The sequence below is a fragment of the Balaenoptera borealis genome (genome assembly GCF_965194805.1).
Source record: "Balaenoptera borealis genome assembly, chromosome: 7".
Taxonomy (NCBI): domain Eukaryota; kingdom Metazoa; phylum Chordata; class Mammalia; order Artiodactyla; family Balaenopteridae; genus Balaenoptera; species Balaenoptera borealis.
This window is the reverse complement of record NC_138864.1, coordinates 62,011,777-62,026,575: the sequence shown is the minus strand read 5'-3', so window position 1 is coordinate 62,026,575 and position 14,799 is coordinate 62,011,777. Positions and strand designations below refer to the sequence as shown.

General features: G+C 33.3%; 1 protein-coding gene across 3 annotated transcripts in view; it reads right to left on the bottom strand.

The window, feature by feature from the left end:
* The window catches only part of DGKB (diacylglycerol kinase beta), a 943,764-nt gene that overhangs the window by 499,876 nt on the left and 429,089 nt on the right, over positions 1 to 14,799 (bottom strand). For all 3 annotated transcript variants that reach the window (XM_082398294.1, XM_082398295.1, XM_082398296.1), the window contains 2 exons: positions 13,276 to 13,416; positions 2,132 to 2,181 (listed from right to left, as the gene is read on the bottom strand). In XM_082398294.1, coding sequence (XP_082254420.1) covers positions 2,132 to 2,181; positions 13,276 to 13,416 — 191 coding nt within the window. The remainder of the gene's footprint in view (positions 1 to 2,131; positions 2,182 to 13,275; positions 13,417 to 14,799) is intronic.

The following is a 14,799-nucleotide window of genomic DNA, read 5'->3' as shown; positions in this document are numbered from 1 at the left end:
TTATTTATTACAGAGGAGAAAAAATTTAAACACTAATCCCTTGCAATTAGAGGCTAGAATTGTGTGTGTGTGTGTGTGTGTGTGTGTGTGTGTAACTAATTTTCCAGTTATTTTATCTTTGCTCATATACGCCTTAATGGTTTGGAACCGTTAAAGTCTCTGGATGTGTTTGGAGGAACAGAAAATATTTTTGGTGGACTATTGTGTACATATGTAGTACTAGATAAGTCATTTAACCTCTCTAAGACTCAGTTTCCTCAACAGTAAAATGGGTATTCTAATAGTACCTAGTTCATAGAGTTGCTACCAAGATTAAATATGCTGTTATATGAAATACACTTATCTTATCTGGCACAAGTGATCAATAAACATTAACTAGCATTATTAGACATACTGGTCATTTCTCAAAGTATTAATTTTCTTCTGTTTTGTCTCCAGTACATGAACATAGCCTTTAAATTTCAAAGACAAATGATATCAGAAGGTGCACTTCCTACCTGACAGTGAAGGAAATATCCTGGGGCAGTAAATTGTATGGAGAAAATCATAGAAATTAAATCCAGATCTTTATTTTAAAAAAGACTAATTTAATCATATACAAACGTATTTATCCTCGGCTCATTGTTTAATATTGGGAATATAGCTATAAATATTGCTAGTAATCTACTATATGTTAACCAAAAAATGGCCAGAGACCAAGAAAAGCATTTGACTGAATTTTCTAATCAGCTGCCAACCCATGGCTAAGAGCCTAGTAAAGAAACATTGTTTTAATTTAATTAAAAAGAAAAAGAAAACAAATCTGCATTAAAAATATAATTTGCATTAGTGTAGTCAGAAATGCTACAATAAGCATATTGACATATGTAGAAGAAATCTAAACTTCTAGTCGTGAAATGCCACCAGAAAATGAGCAAATGTATCATGTTGCTTAACATTCCTAAGTGGAAAACTGAACACTACTAGGCACTTAAAAATAACAGCATTTGAAAAATTAGAAAGACCCTAACATAAGAAATCCCACAATCACAGCATCAATTCAGATTGGTGGTCATTTCCTAGAGTAGGAATTATATATTTTTATCTCTCTCTGGAGAAACTAATGCACCATTATCCTACTCAGTGTTACATAAATATGTCTCCAACTTCACTGCTTTGCTTGTAAAGTCTGTTTGAGTTCTGCCATAGAGAGGTACATCAGATGATGAGAGAAACTCATTATCAGAAATAACGTTTATTTTAATCAATATTAAATATATCAAAACATTTGTTTTTACATGCACGTATGTACTTCAAAATTTCCATAATTTGACACTTATTCTTCTGTTAATATTCTTATATTTCCTTCATAGAACAGGACATGATATAATATACAAAATGTTAAATAGAAAATACATCTTTGGTGGAAACTGAGATGGATATACCCAGGAGGCCCTGATTTGAGAACTAAGAGTCTAACTTCTCCTCTGAAAACTGTCAATGATTTGCATATATTACAAATAAAATAAACATTTAATTATTACTTTCTGTGAGACGGTATTTTTCTTCTATTGATTTTTATGAGTAAAACTATAGATAGAGTGCAAGTTGGATTTAAAATCGGATGAGAAGGGAAGTTTGCCAAAGCAGTTTTAAATATAATTACCCATTTCATCAACATATGTGAGTAACAGTACTTAAAAAGTGGGAAAATAATAAAATGATTGAATCAACTTCATAATTCCTTTAAATTCTACCTGTATTCTTGATATTTTCCTAAGTGTCAAATCTCATTGATATATATATATGTATATATGTATATATACATATATATATACACAGACATTTTTTTTCTTTTTAGATCAATGGTCTCATCTTTCTCTTATATTTTATTCAGACAGGGTTGAAGTCTTTTTTATCTTTCTGTATATAAAAAGTCACTTTTTTGTAGTAAAATTATTCAGTAGAACAACTGTAATCCTAACAGTTTCCTCAGATCACTTGCTTTCAGAAAGTCAGATGATAAAAATGCTGTGTGAGTGCATGGAAATTATATTGTGTCTTCTGTGGTAATAGCTATAAATTTATTCATTGCATTTTTCAGAACAAACTACTTTGAAATTTTCACAGAAAATTTGAAGAAAAAAATTACCGAGCTGTCCAGGAAGCCATTTCCATCCGTGTCATAGAGGCGAAACATAACTAGAAATAAAAGAGGTGTTGAAAAAAAGATTATAGGCGAGTAAGATCAATGCTAGAATAAGGCATATTCTTTAAAATTTATTTTCTGTCAAAAACAAATACTACTAAATCCCTCCCCTCCTCAAAGCAATTGATTTTGGGATCATTTCTCAAGCTTAAAGATGAATTAATCATTAATAAAAATACTGGATATCAGATATAAATTCTACCAATTTTTGTTATATAGCTAGAAAACACTAAAAAGTGCTATTGTTTGTTCAAATTTGTATTACAAGATCATTAAATGGAAATTCGAAAATAACAGAAGAGAAGGAATTCAGACATTCAGAGTCTGAATATTAAAGGACAAAGTGGATAAGAAGAAATAATTAATTCAGAGGTCTGGAAATCAATTATAATTTGGAATCTACCATCCACTGTTATGTGAGCTTAGTCAAACGCTGTTTTCTTATCTATAAAATGAGGATAATCACCCTGTCATAAGACACACATCTGTTAGGGATAGGGGTTAAGAGGTACAAACTACTATGCATAAAATAAGCTATAAGGATATACCGTACAAGACAGGAAATATAGCCAATATTTTATAATAATTATAAATGGCGTATAATCTTTAAAAACTGTGAATCACTATGTTGTACATCTGAAACTTACATAATGTTGTAAATCAGCTGGATATGTATATGCATAAGTGATTCACTTTTCTGTACACCTGAAACTAACACAACATTGTAAATCAACTATACTCCAATGCAAATTAAAAAAAAAAAGACACATTTGTTGTGAAAGTGAGATGATACACACAAAGGTGTATCAAAAGCTGTAGGTCACTACACAAATATAAGCCATTGTTTTGATTAATCCTTAAGCAGTATGGGAAAGAAAAAATTAGTGCAAAATAAGGGAATTTTCCTGATAGGGGATGCAAAGACATAAATGGCATTATTATCATGGGTATAATGGTGTATTTGTTTAAATCGGAGATGTAGTTTCATAGGGTAACCACTCTTTGAACTAATCAAATGAGGAAAAAGACACTATTGGCTCTGTGCTAGGGAGCTCAGGAAAGCAGGATGGCAGAGGTCCATGCCTGGCCTGAGGATTCCCTTGTATAATTCACACACCACCAGGAGACTACAGAAGAGGCTGCAGGTGCCGTTTTGAGATAAACAGAGAAGAATGACACAGCTGTAAAAATAGAGGAGTGGAAATGAGGGTTTGTGTTGGGTTTGTATAATTTCCTGGAGAGTCTTGATGTCTGAGGTCTATAATATTAACCAAAGACATTGACAACTAGGAGACATAATTATGCAGTGACCTTAATCTGTAACTCATTATTATTTTTATATTTAAAAATAAGTATTATATTTCAAAAATCCTAAGATATTTATAAGATGCAAAACTAGTCTGCACATCACTAAAAGGAAAAAAATGCCGCCAATCTAGCTAACGTGTTCTATTCACTGTAAAATGGAAACAGACTTTAAAGATGTTGAAATGTAAGGGGAAATGTATACCTATTGAATTAAAGGATAGAATGTTAGGCTTGCTGAAGAATGTAAATATCTTGATTTGCAAACCATGATAATTGTTCTCTGTCATATACTAAATGAGAATAAAATTCAGAAAGAAAGAAACAAACAAAAAAACTTACCACAACATGGATACTAAGCATTTCAAGATTTTCTAGTATAGCATAAAATGGTAAAAATACCTTTTTAAGTGGCAAGAATTCATACACCATTCAGGGAAGGGTTAAGTACCAGGAACAAGGCAAGGACTTCCAAAACCTAACTATATTTTAGAATGAGGGACGCTTGTGACTCTGTTAATCCTTATTGGAGTAAATGACTGCTAAACCATTTCATACAGCTCAGGTATATGGACAGTTACCTATGTCTACTGGTAAATGTTGTTGGAAACATGAGCTCAAAGACGTACACACAAGTGGGGTGGGTGTGTGGGTACCTGTCATTCATTTTGGGCAGCATCTGAAACATCTTCCTAAATTCTGAAAGCCAGACTTTATAAAGCACAATAACAGATGAAAAGCCAGATACCTTCCTTTACTAGCCTGACTTGAAAATAGAGTTTGCACATGACCCAGCCTCTACCAATCGGAAGCACAAGCCCAGATGATCAATCAGATGCTAGTGACCCAAGAAGAAAGGGGCTTCACAGAATCCATGGTGATGAGAGGCAGCAGCAACAGCAGTAATTGAAGAAAGGGGTATGTGACAGGGCTGGTAGCACTGAAAGCTGCTCTGTCTGTCCACAAAGAAGCAGTGATGGGTTGTCATATGTATAAGAAAAGAGTTATTAAAACTATCTTTACTTACAAATGATATGTTTGTACATTTAGAAAATTCTATTGAATCATCAAAAAGAATTGGAACGTATATATATACATATTTCATATATATATAAGAATTTACATAATGTATATATGTATTAGAACATATGTAACTGATATGTTATCTATATCTTATTATTAGAACATATATGATATGTATTATATCTTATATTAGAACTTATATAACTATATAATTAGATCTTATATAACTTATATAGGTTATATGTTTTATATTAGAAATTATATAATGTATAAATATTAAGACATGTTTATATATAAATATACATAAGTATATGTATTTAGTGATAGGGTAGGATTAAAAAGTCAATTGCAGTTTTACATACTTGCGAAGAACAATTAGAAAATGAAACAAAAAACATATCATTTACAATAACATCCAAAAACCTAAATACGTAAGATAAATTTATCAAGAGTTGGACAAGACCTCTGTGCAAAAAATATAAAACTGCACCAAGAAAAATTATGGAAAACCTACATAAATGAACAGATATATTATGTTCATGAATTGGAAGATTCAATATCATTAAAATGTAAATTCTCCACAGATTGTTCTATATAACAGATACAATCTCAATAAAAATACCAGTAGCTTTGTTTTAAATATTAACATGGCTGATTCTAAAACTTACATAAAAATAAAAAAGACTTACAATACCCCAAACAACCTTGAAAAGGGAGAACAAATCAGAAGGATTTACATGACCTGACTTCAAGAGTTGCTAAAGATCAAGTGAATCAAGATAGTGACATGCTGACTAAGGGCTACACAACAGAACAATGGGAAATACAGAATATAGATAGAGATCCACACATTTATGGTCAACAGGGACCAAAGCAATTCAATGAGATAAGAAAAGTCTTTTCAAAAAATGATAATGGAACAGCTGGATGGATATTCATATAAGACAAAGTACCTTGACCCTTATTTCACACCAAACATGAACATTAGGTCTAACTGAATTTTAACTTTAAAACTAAATTTTTTTGAAACTAAACTTTAACATTAAAGCAGAGCTATAGAGCTTCTAAAAGAAAATACAGGACAATATCTTCATGACCTCAACATAAGCCAATATGAACCATCAAAGATTTTTTTAAAATAGGTAAATTAAACTTCATCAAAATTGGAACTTCTGCTCATCAAAAAGAAGGAAAAAAAGACTATTAAGAAAATAAATAAACCAGCTGCAGATTTGAAAAAAAATTTTCAGAACACATATATCTAACAAAGGACTTGTTTCTACAATATATGAGCAAACCCTAGCTCAGTAATAAAATAGCAAACAACCCAATTAGGAAAGAGGCAAAAAATCGAACAGATGCTTCAAAAATGGAAGAGACGTGAGTAGTCACTCATAACAAAGTACTCAACATCATCAATCATAAAGAAAATGGAAATTTAAACCACAATTAGAGACCATCATATGCCTGCTAGAAAGACTCCAGAATTCAAGTTTTTTCCCCAAGACCAGTCTACCAAAGCTGCTTACCTTCTCAGACTCTCAGTTGTCTAAGAATTTACAGTTTTAAAATAGTGGCAAAAGCCTGGCTCCCCACTCCCAGAAATTTAACCCACAAATCCAACTTGCCTTGATAATTTCCTAAAATTTACAAACAGATTTTTTTAAAAAAAATATTGAGTTTAAATGTTCTAGTTGTTTCTAGCAGAAAAGTTGGTCTGAGAACACTTTACTGTTGTATGAAGTAGAAGCCCTAGTATATTTTTATATTAATTTCTACACACATTAACAGGAGTTAATGGCTGTCTATAAATCCTGTCTAATTCACCAAGGAACAAAGTTGGAGAACTGTATGTTTTAGTTAATAATTATAGCAATAATAAAAACAGTATATATATATTGAGCACTAAGTAACTTGTAGTCTAAATCTCACCAATTATAAATCAAAGATAAAAGTTTCCTTTGATTCTGATGAGAGAGAGGAATTCTAGGACTTCAATTTTCAGAGGTAAGTCTACTTTCCTAATTTAAAATTGTAGTGGGGTCATGCAAAACAAGAAATATTGAACACACATATTTACACTGCCTTTCTATTGAAGGTCCACTACAGTAACAGTAAGGGATGAAATAGGCATAAACACACAAGTACAAAGAAAACGTGAGAGGAGACAAGAAAAATAAAATTTTAGAGGCTGGAAAACACATGGTGACTGATGTAGAAACCTGAGAAATATAGATGTAAGCTGGTGGTGAATAGGAGGCACAGATTCACACAGAAAAGCAAACATAATCTTCATGAAAAGAAATTACACCTTTAAACACTACCCCTCACAACTTGCACCTGAGGGTATGCCAGCCCTCTACCTTAAAGAAGACTGGATCTTTGAGCTTTATGGCAGTCAAGCCACAGGGACTCTGTGTTCAGGGTGCTCAGGAATTCTGATGGTAGGGGTCCAATACCAAAGAGTGTAATCATGTGAAAATGTATATACTGAACATTGACAAATGTAAGTCCCCTTCCTCATCTCTAATGAGTCAGACTTAAACCTCCTCTACCCACCCACCTACCCACAACCACCAAGTAGTTGTTTCAAAACAAAGTAATTTGGAAGAAACCAGCAAAGGGAGAGGGGAACCTTATAAATAAGAAGAAAGTTTCAATCCATAAAATAAGAATAATAGCAAATAAGGATGGTGCTGAAAACAAAACGGATTCTCTGTGAAGTGAAAATTATGCTAGAAAGAGTAAAAAAAAAAAAAAAAAAAAAAGTCATCCTAGATGTAGAAGATGTCCCAGATGTCAAATGAAAGGCATAAAAGAAAAGAAGTTGGAAAACAGGAAAATTAAAAAATATAATAATTCAAAGTTCTGTCATGGAGTTTCAACATCTAAAAATAGTGATTTCAGAAAGACTGAACAAGTAAAATAAAGGAGAAGGTAACTAACAATGAAAAGATGAAGGAACAGATGGAGAGCACAAGTTTCCAAACCAGAATTTGTGGTGGAGGATTTAGGAATTAGTTATATAGGAATAGAGAAACTAATCAAATAAAGAGAAAAAAAGGCAGTTATTAACACCACAGAAAATAAAAATTGTTTGGCTTGGTAAGCCTATAGAACCTTTCCCTTGTAAAAGCATACCTGAATAATACTGATAAAATTAATAGTGATCCTCAAACATTATAATAAGACTATTTTTTCCTTAGAATTTAAAAGTAAAGTTAGTCTCCAAGGTCAAGTGAATCATTGAACAAAGAGGTTTTATTTTTAAAACCAACATATAAGGATATAGATTTTTAGGTGCAAAAATAATTTAAGCCCAATATTAAAATTATTCTGTCAACATGATAGCTTCCAAAGGTGGGTGCCTCTTACAAAGTTACAAACCAGTTTAACCCACTTTTTTTCTATTTTTATGCTCATGCAATTATACTTTATATAGAAACAATTATGTGCCCACACATGAATTTGGTTAAAAGCTCAAAGGAAAGGCACATTACGCAATATGAGGGTAATTCTTTATATCTAGAATTTGTTTCTTTTCCAAAAGACTTGCAAGTTTTTAATCTATTTTCCCATAGAATATGTTTTTGTACTTTGCATAATATGTTATTGATATGAAAATATTATTATGGAAATTGTTTTTAAAGATTAGAAAGTATATGTTTTAAAAGGCATTTAAGCCAGAATTCATTTAACTCACAATTTTTTACTGTTTTATGTAGTTCAAGACCTACTTAATAAACCACAAGGGCAGAGGTGAAAATCATTTGCTTGGAGTTTTTGACATCTAATATTATTATACTTTGTTATACTTTCTTCTTTTCTCCACAAAAGAAACAATAATCTAAACAAAGAAAGGCAGCTTTTCAAAATAAAAAGAGCACCTATACAGCAGGTCAGAAATCATACATTTCAGTCACAGATAGCTAAACTGGTGGTATAATTAATAACCAGTCTCTCTGGGCTTTAATTTTTTCATTGACAATGTAGGAAGGTTAACTAGATGATATTTGAGGACTTTTCAATATTAAATTTCAGTGGTTCTAAGATTAATACTAGACAGAGCAGTGACTTTAACATACAGGGTAGTCCTCATTATCTGCATGTCAATTATGTATTTTTCTGGACATTTTCCTACTGATTTCTTTTTAGTGATATATTTTCAGTAACTGTAAGCTAACTTAAAGTTATTCTAGCTAAGTCATTAATAATTTGATAAACACTAACCCAAATGTGAATGCCACATTTATACTTTAAAATAAAAGTATAAATTTAGTACTATTTGATGCCTTCAATAATTCACATTATCTTCCTCTTGTCAAGCACCCATAGACTTCAATACAGTTCCATTTAACTAGCATTTATTGAGCGTCTATCTTTTGAAAAACACACATATATAAGTGGTAGGTGCTAGAGTGGGAAGTTTATACACAGTGCAATGGTACAAGGAAGGAGAGTAAAATAATCTGATTAGAGATGGCAAGAGGACTCATGATGTGACCTAGGTTTCAAGTGTAGACTGGACTGGATCTGATATACACTGGGAAAGATATACACCCCTAGCAAATGCACATTATAAGCAAAGGCATGAAGGTAGAAAAGTTCAGGGTTTGTCTGATGATTAAAAAGTAGATTCATATGACTGGGACTTTTTTGTGCAGGTCATAGCCAAAGGCAAGACTGGCCAAGTAGGTTGGGGTCAAATTGTGGAGCCAGATGAGTTTATGGATGCTAAGTTAAGGGCTTACTTTGATGTATTATTCAGTAGGGAACTACCAAAGGGACACATTCTTCCTGAGTCAGAAGAAGAGGAAAGAACAGGTATAGAAGTTGACAAGTTTTAGGTAACATGAGAGGAAGTTACAAGAATTTACAGCTAATGAGTGAGATGATGATTAATTAGGTAGGTGTTTGAAGCAACAAAGCATCTGAATGAACTTTTAACTAGGAGAAGTCAATGACCAGAGAAACACTGAAGGCACTGAAGGCCAGCTGAGGTTTTGAGAAGAGTTCTAATCCACAGAATTATATTATTATTTCATAAAATTTCTGGCAGCTCAGTATATGAGCAAATAAACTGGATGTTCAAAACTAAGTGAGAAGGAATGATTGACCTCACGAATTATGGGGTCAGTCTACATTTGAAGGGGTGGGAGGCCCAAAAGCAGCAAGCAAGTTCAGGAGGAAGTGAAGCGGTCAAGGGGCAAGAATTCTTAACTTACTTTTATTTCATTTAACAGTCACATAAATGTGAAGCAATTTATGTGAGCAAATATTGGTTCATTTAATTCTCATAGCAAACATACAAGATAGACATTATTATGATCCCAATTTTACAGCTGGGGAAGCTGAGGCCTGAGAGGTTTTAAAAATGTGCCTGGGTCACTCAGATAGTAAGGGTCAAAGCTAAGATTCATTCAATTAGTGAAATGAAGAGTCCAGGCTCTCGAGTACTGTGCTATGCTATATTTAAATTCAAAGTAGGAAACTAAGAAGTTAAGTGAGCATAGGCTGTGGTCAAAGTAAACTACTAGAATTTAAATTTATAGAATAAGAGCGGTCTTTGGGAATTAAAAGACTTGGGGTATTGCAACAAAAGTGGGTGACTGAATTAGAATGGAGTTGAGGTCACAGAATTTGAGGAATCTAAGGAGACTCAAAGAGGGATGTATTGAATGACTCTCACTAAAGTACTGTAGTGGGCTTAAGGTGAAGAGGGCAAACCAGACCTGGTACAGTGTTCTTATCTATGCACCTCGATGGTTGGTAACTTCCACCAGCAAGGAGACATAAAAATAGAATTCCTCCACAACTTCAGGACACACACACATGCGTGCACACATACTTTCCAAGGGTTTGTGGGAACAGGTAAATAAATACCTTCTACTTGACGGGGCCTCAGAACTGGCAAAGACCACAGAGAGGCATTAGGATTGAGTCAAAGATTGAGTGAAGGAAAGCAAGTTGAAGAAATGGCATATAATCAGTGGAAAGTTCAAAAGCTTTTGTTTGTTAGTTTCCTTTCAATGAAAAAAAAAAAAAAAAGCTTTATTCTAAACATTTTGTAAATGCCTGGCAGAAAAGAGAGGTGGGGGAAATTAGAAGTGGCAGTAAGCACTGAATAGATTTATAAAACATTGTTTTTTGGGGAAAAAACATTTAAAACATGTCATTAATTTATCTAATAACCCAGGTAAAAGAACGTATCAAATAATGCCACCATCAATTCCAAGACCAATTGTAGTTTCAGATGAATTATGTGTGTGTGTGTGTTTTCATTGGACTGAAGGAATTGCATAAACCAATGCTTCTCAAAATGTGGTCCCTGCAACACCAGCATGACCTGAAATGAAAACTCTGAAGTCCCATTCCAGGCTTGCTGAATCACATATACTCAAGTTGGGGCAGAGCAAGCTGTGTGTTCATAAGCCCTGCAGGTGATTCTTATGTGCGATAAAGTTCAAGAACCTCTGGCCTAAGACAACATGTCTGTACTCCTTTCTGCTTAGCTGCTTAGAAACTGAGATTCAAAAACATCGCTCACCTGCAAAAGTTAACTATATTAGGTGCTTGATTATATCTACTTCTGTGTTAATTTTAATTATTTTCTTCTTTTCTTTCCTCTAGTATATATTATGTTTAATAAGTCATAACCATCTTGGAAATATATATTAAATTAACAACCATTAAATTTCTTTTAAGACATTGAAAAAATTTTTAGAATCTATAACTATAATATACTGTATGAATGTTAGGAATTTGGAAATGTGCAATTGTAGAAGGGAAAAATGTATAAGTACATGGCTAAGAAAGTGGGCGAAAGAAATGGATTCTGATTTAACTGATGTAGGAAAAAGCCAGGCACTGGCATTTAAAAAATAAACAAACAAACAAAAAAACAAAAAAACACAAGCTCCAGATGAGTAAGGAAAAAGCCAGGCACTGGCATTTAAAAAACAAACCAACAAACACAAGCTCCAGATGAGTAAGGACCAGTTTAAGGTCCTCCAAACTTGAGGATAGTAGAGAAGAAAACTAGAACATAGCTAGAACCTTAATGAGTTTCTGAAATTGAAATGCATTTTCTTTCAAGAGTCTGGTGAAAATCACAGAAGTAATGCCAGATGGTAACAAGTCTGTCTATGAGGAAAGTCTAAAGAAATGGTTGAGAAAAAAGAAAATGCAACTGAATGGTATAAGCTCGAAAAAGAGCTGGAAAACTTAAAGAACCGAGGGAAGGGGATTGATAACACTAGAGAGAGGTAAGTGGCAGGTAAGGTTCAACTTGATTCATCAAGTGTTTCTGAATCACTCGTGGGTTAACATTCTGCCTGGCAACTGTGGACAAAGACTGCTGAGACACAGATTCAAATTGAGAACTTACAACATTACCTCTTAGGAATTCTACCTTAGAAACAAAATATTTGCAGTTGACCTAAAAATAATTAAACTGGATCACAAAGACCATGTTGGGGAGAAGTAATGGTGCTTTTATTTATTCTCAGACCTGGAACAGAATCTTTATATTTTTAAAATCATCCCAAACACAGTCCTAATAACACCTGAGAAAACTTTCTCTCTGGCCATTACTTCAATAGAAATTCACTAAACATTAATATTTATTTTGGAATGAGAGAGATTTCTGTAGGTTCTTAGGAATACAAATAATTCTTGAAATGCAAATATTCAACATTTAGAACTAATAAATATGTATTTAAAGAATGATGTTAATATGGTTTATTCATAACTTAAGCAGGTGTTACTATTAAATAATCATATTATATTAAATTCTTTATTAGTAAGAGAAATATTATTGAAAGTTACTGTTAAACTAAACATGCTACCCAATCATAGTTCTGAGGTGTCACAATATTCTACATTTACTTTAGAAATGTCAAATTTAGGATTCATTATCTTTACTATCATTTCAGTAGCAAAAAAATTTAATTCATTTTAATGATATCTAATACAATCAGGTTAATCAGCTTATTGAACAAACCACCAGCTCTGTATTTAGCAAGGGCTTTGGAGATAGAATAGATTATTAAATGATTGGGTTTTCAGTAAAGGTTTGAAAAGTATTTTCTTGCCTTGCAATGAGTACAGTTTGCCACCAGAGAGAGCTCAGTCACTGTATGTTATTAAAGAGCACTTATTTCCTTTCAACTAGATTGAAATTCTCTATCTGAAATGCCTGCTACATGGTAAAAGAAAAAAAAGCTATTGTTTAATTATTTATAATATTCAGAGTCAACTTCTAGAAATGAAACTCTCATGCTTGGCATTTAAGAAATTATTTGTCCCTGGCAACGAAAGTCAGTGCAGAAGGTTTCAAGGAAGATTTCCAGAGAGAAAGGCTCAGGTTGCCTATGGATAATGAACCCTTTTTCTGCCTAATGGGAAGACCTCCTACACACTAGAAATAAGTGTATTTTCAAAACAACACAAAGGATACTATTCAATATTGACTGGCTACCAAACTGAGCAAATTCAAAAAAAAAACCCATCAGTTGATAAACATGCTCAAGAAATACTCAGTAATAAATGGACCTTGATCAATAATAACCTAAAATTGATAGATTCTTAATACCTTTTGTCTGATTTTCAACTGGAGGATTTTTTATTATTATTAACCAAGGTCACTTTATTTAATAAGAATTTAAACAACCATAGTATATACAATTTTAAGTTTGTCAATATCCAGTCCTATCCCCCACCCCAACCATGATAAGTAAACTAAATGAAGAAACACGTACACTCCAGTTTATCCTCAGGTCTTCCTCTTTCAAGGAGAGACAGGTAACAGACAATATCCTTCAGGTGGATTACTTCTGGGGAACACGTATTTGCTGGAGAAGTACGGGGAGAGGTGATGGCACCTTTATTCATTCTCAGACCTGGAAAAAAAGATCTGTCTTCATATACTTAAAAATATTCACAGTGCTCTCAAACAAAAACCAGCAAAGGAAATAGAGAGATAATGCCTAGACCATGTAGAGAAGCTGTATATTTCTTAGGCGTAAAATAACCAAATTCTCCGGTCTCTAGTATAACAGAGACAGACATTCTATGATTCTTTTAAGTAATGGGGAGTTCTTTGGGATTTGGGGACATAGCGACTGCTCCGACTACTCACTGGATGGTGTTTGGGCCAGAATTCTATTGCCCAGCGTTAGTTGGTAGACAGATTTCAAAGCATGAAGAACTACTTTCCTATTCCACTTTTCTCTGCCTTAGGCAGTGACAGCTGTAAATCAGCTGGGAAGACTGAAAAATGGTCTTTCACAAAAAACTGAAGAAATGTGAGTCTGTCACAAAGTGATTTATATATTGATGGTCAGGAATCATTCATACATAAAAACATGTATTTATGTCAAACAGTTGCCAGCACCATGAATAAGACATCCTTTTTGCCATCAAGGAATTTGCCCAGGAATAAGAGAGAAAGAGAACATAAACAAAAATCTGGATAAACATGACAGATTTAATTAGAGAGGTAAGAACATACAACTGTAGTTTGGTTTTAATATGGTCCATACTTTATTTATTACATCCATTCATTGTGTCTATTCCAAGACAAGGGTAGAGAACTTGAATATCTGTTCACAACAGCTGATGACTGCAGATTATCTGGCTGATGATAATTAAAGCGAAACTCTTTCACAATAAATAGTTCCATCTTACAGAGAAGTCTCTGAAACCAGATCATATGTATCTGACAAGACCTCAAGGTAAACCCCGATTATCCTCTGAGGTCTATTTGGCCGTATAAAAGGTATGTGGGTGAGATGGCTAATGGGCTGAATGGCTACTTGATTCCTAATCAACCAGGAGTTACTGGAATGTAGGGAATAATCTTAACCAAATACAGTTTGACAAGCCTGTCATTCATCTGTCATTCATCAGCATACCTCCACCTGACCACATCTCTTGCTCTGGTCTATCTCTTTCCATGTATAACTTTGATTGAACACCTGTGATTTCCTTCAGCCATTTCAAGATATCCAGGAGTATAATTTAATGCATTCTGAAAAGTCAGCAGTTAATTAGTTTAGTAGTCACAATGTTACTACTAATAAAATATACCATTTATTGAATGTACACTATGTGGCAGGAACCGTGCTGGGCACTTGAACATGTATCATTTCACTTAATTCTCCCATTAACCCTATGAGGGGAGATTGCATTAATCCCATTTTACAGATGAGAAACAGGCTTAGTGAGATTAACTGCCCAGAGTTTCATAACTAGCAACTTTATCCTTTTTATTCTACACTAAC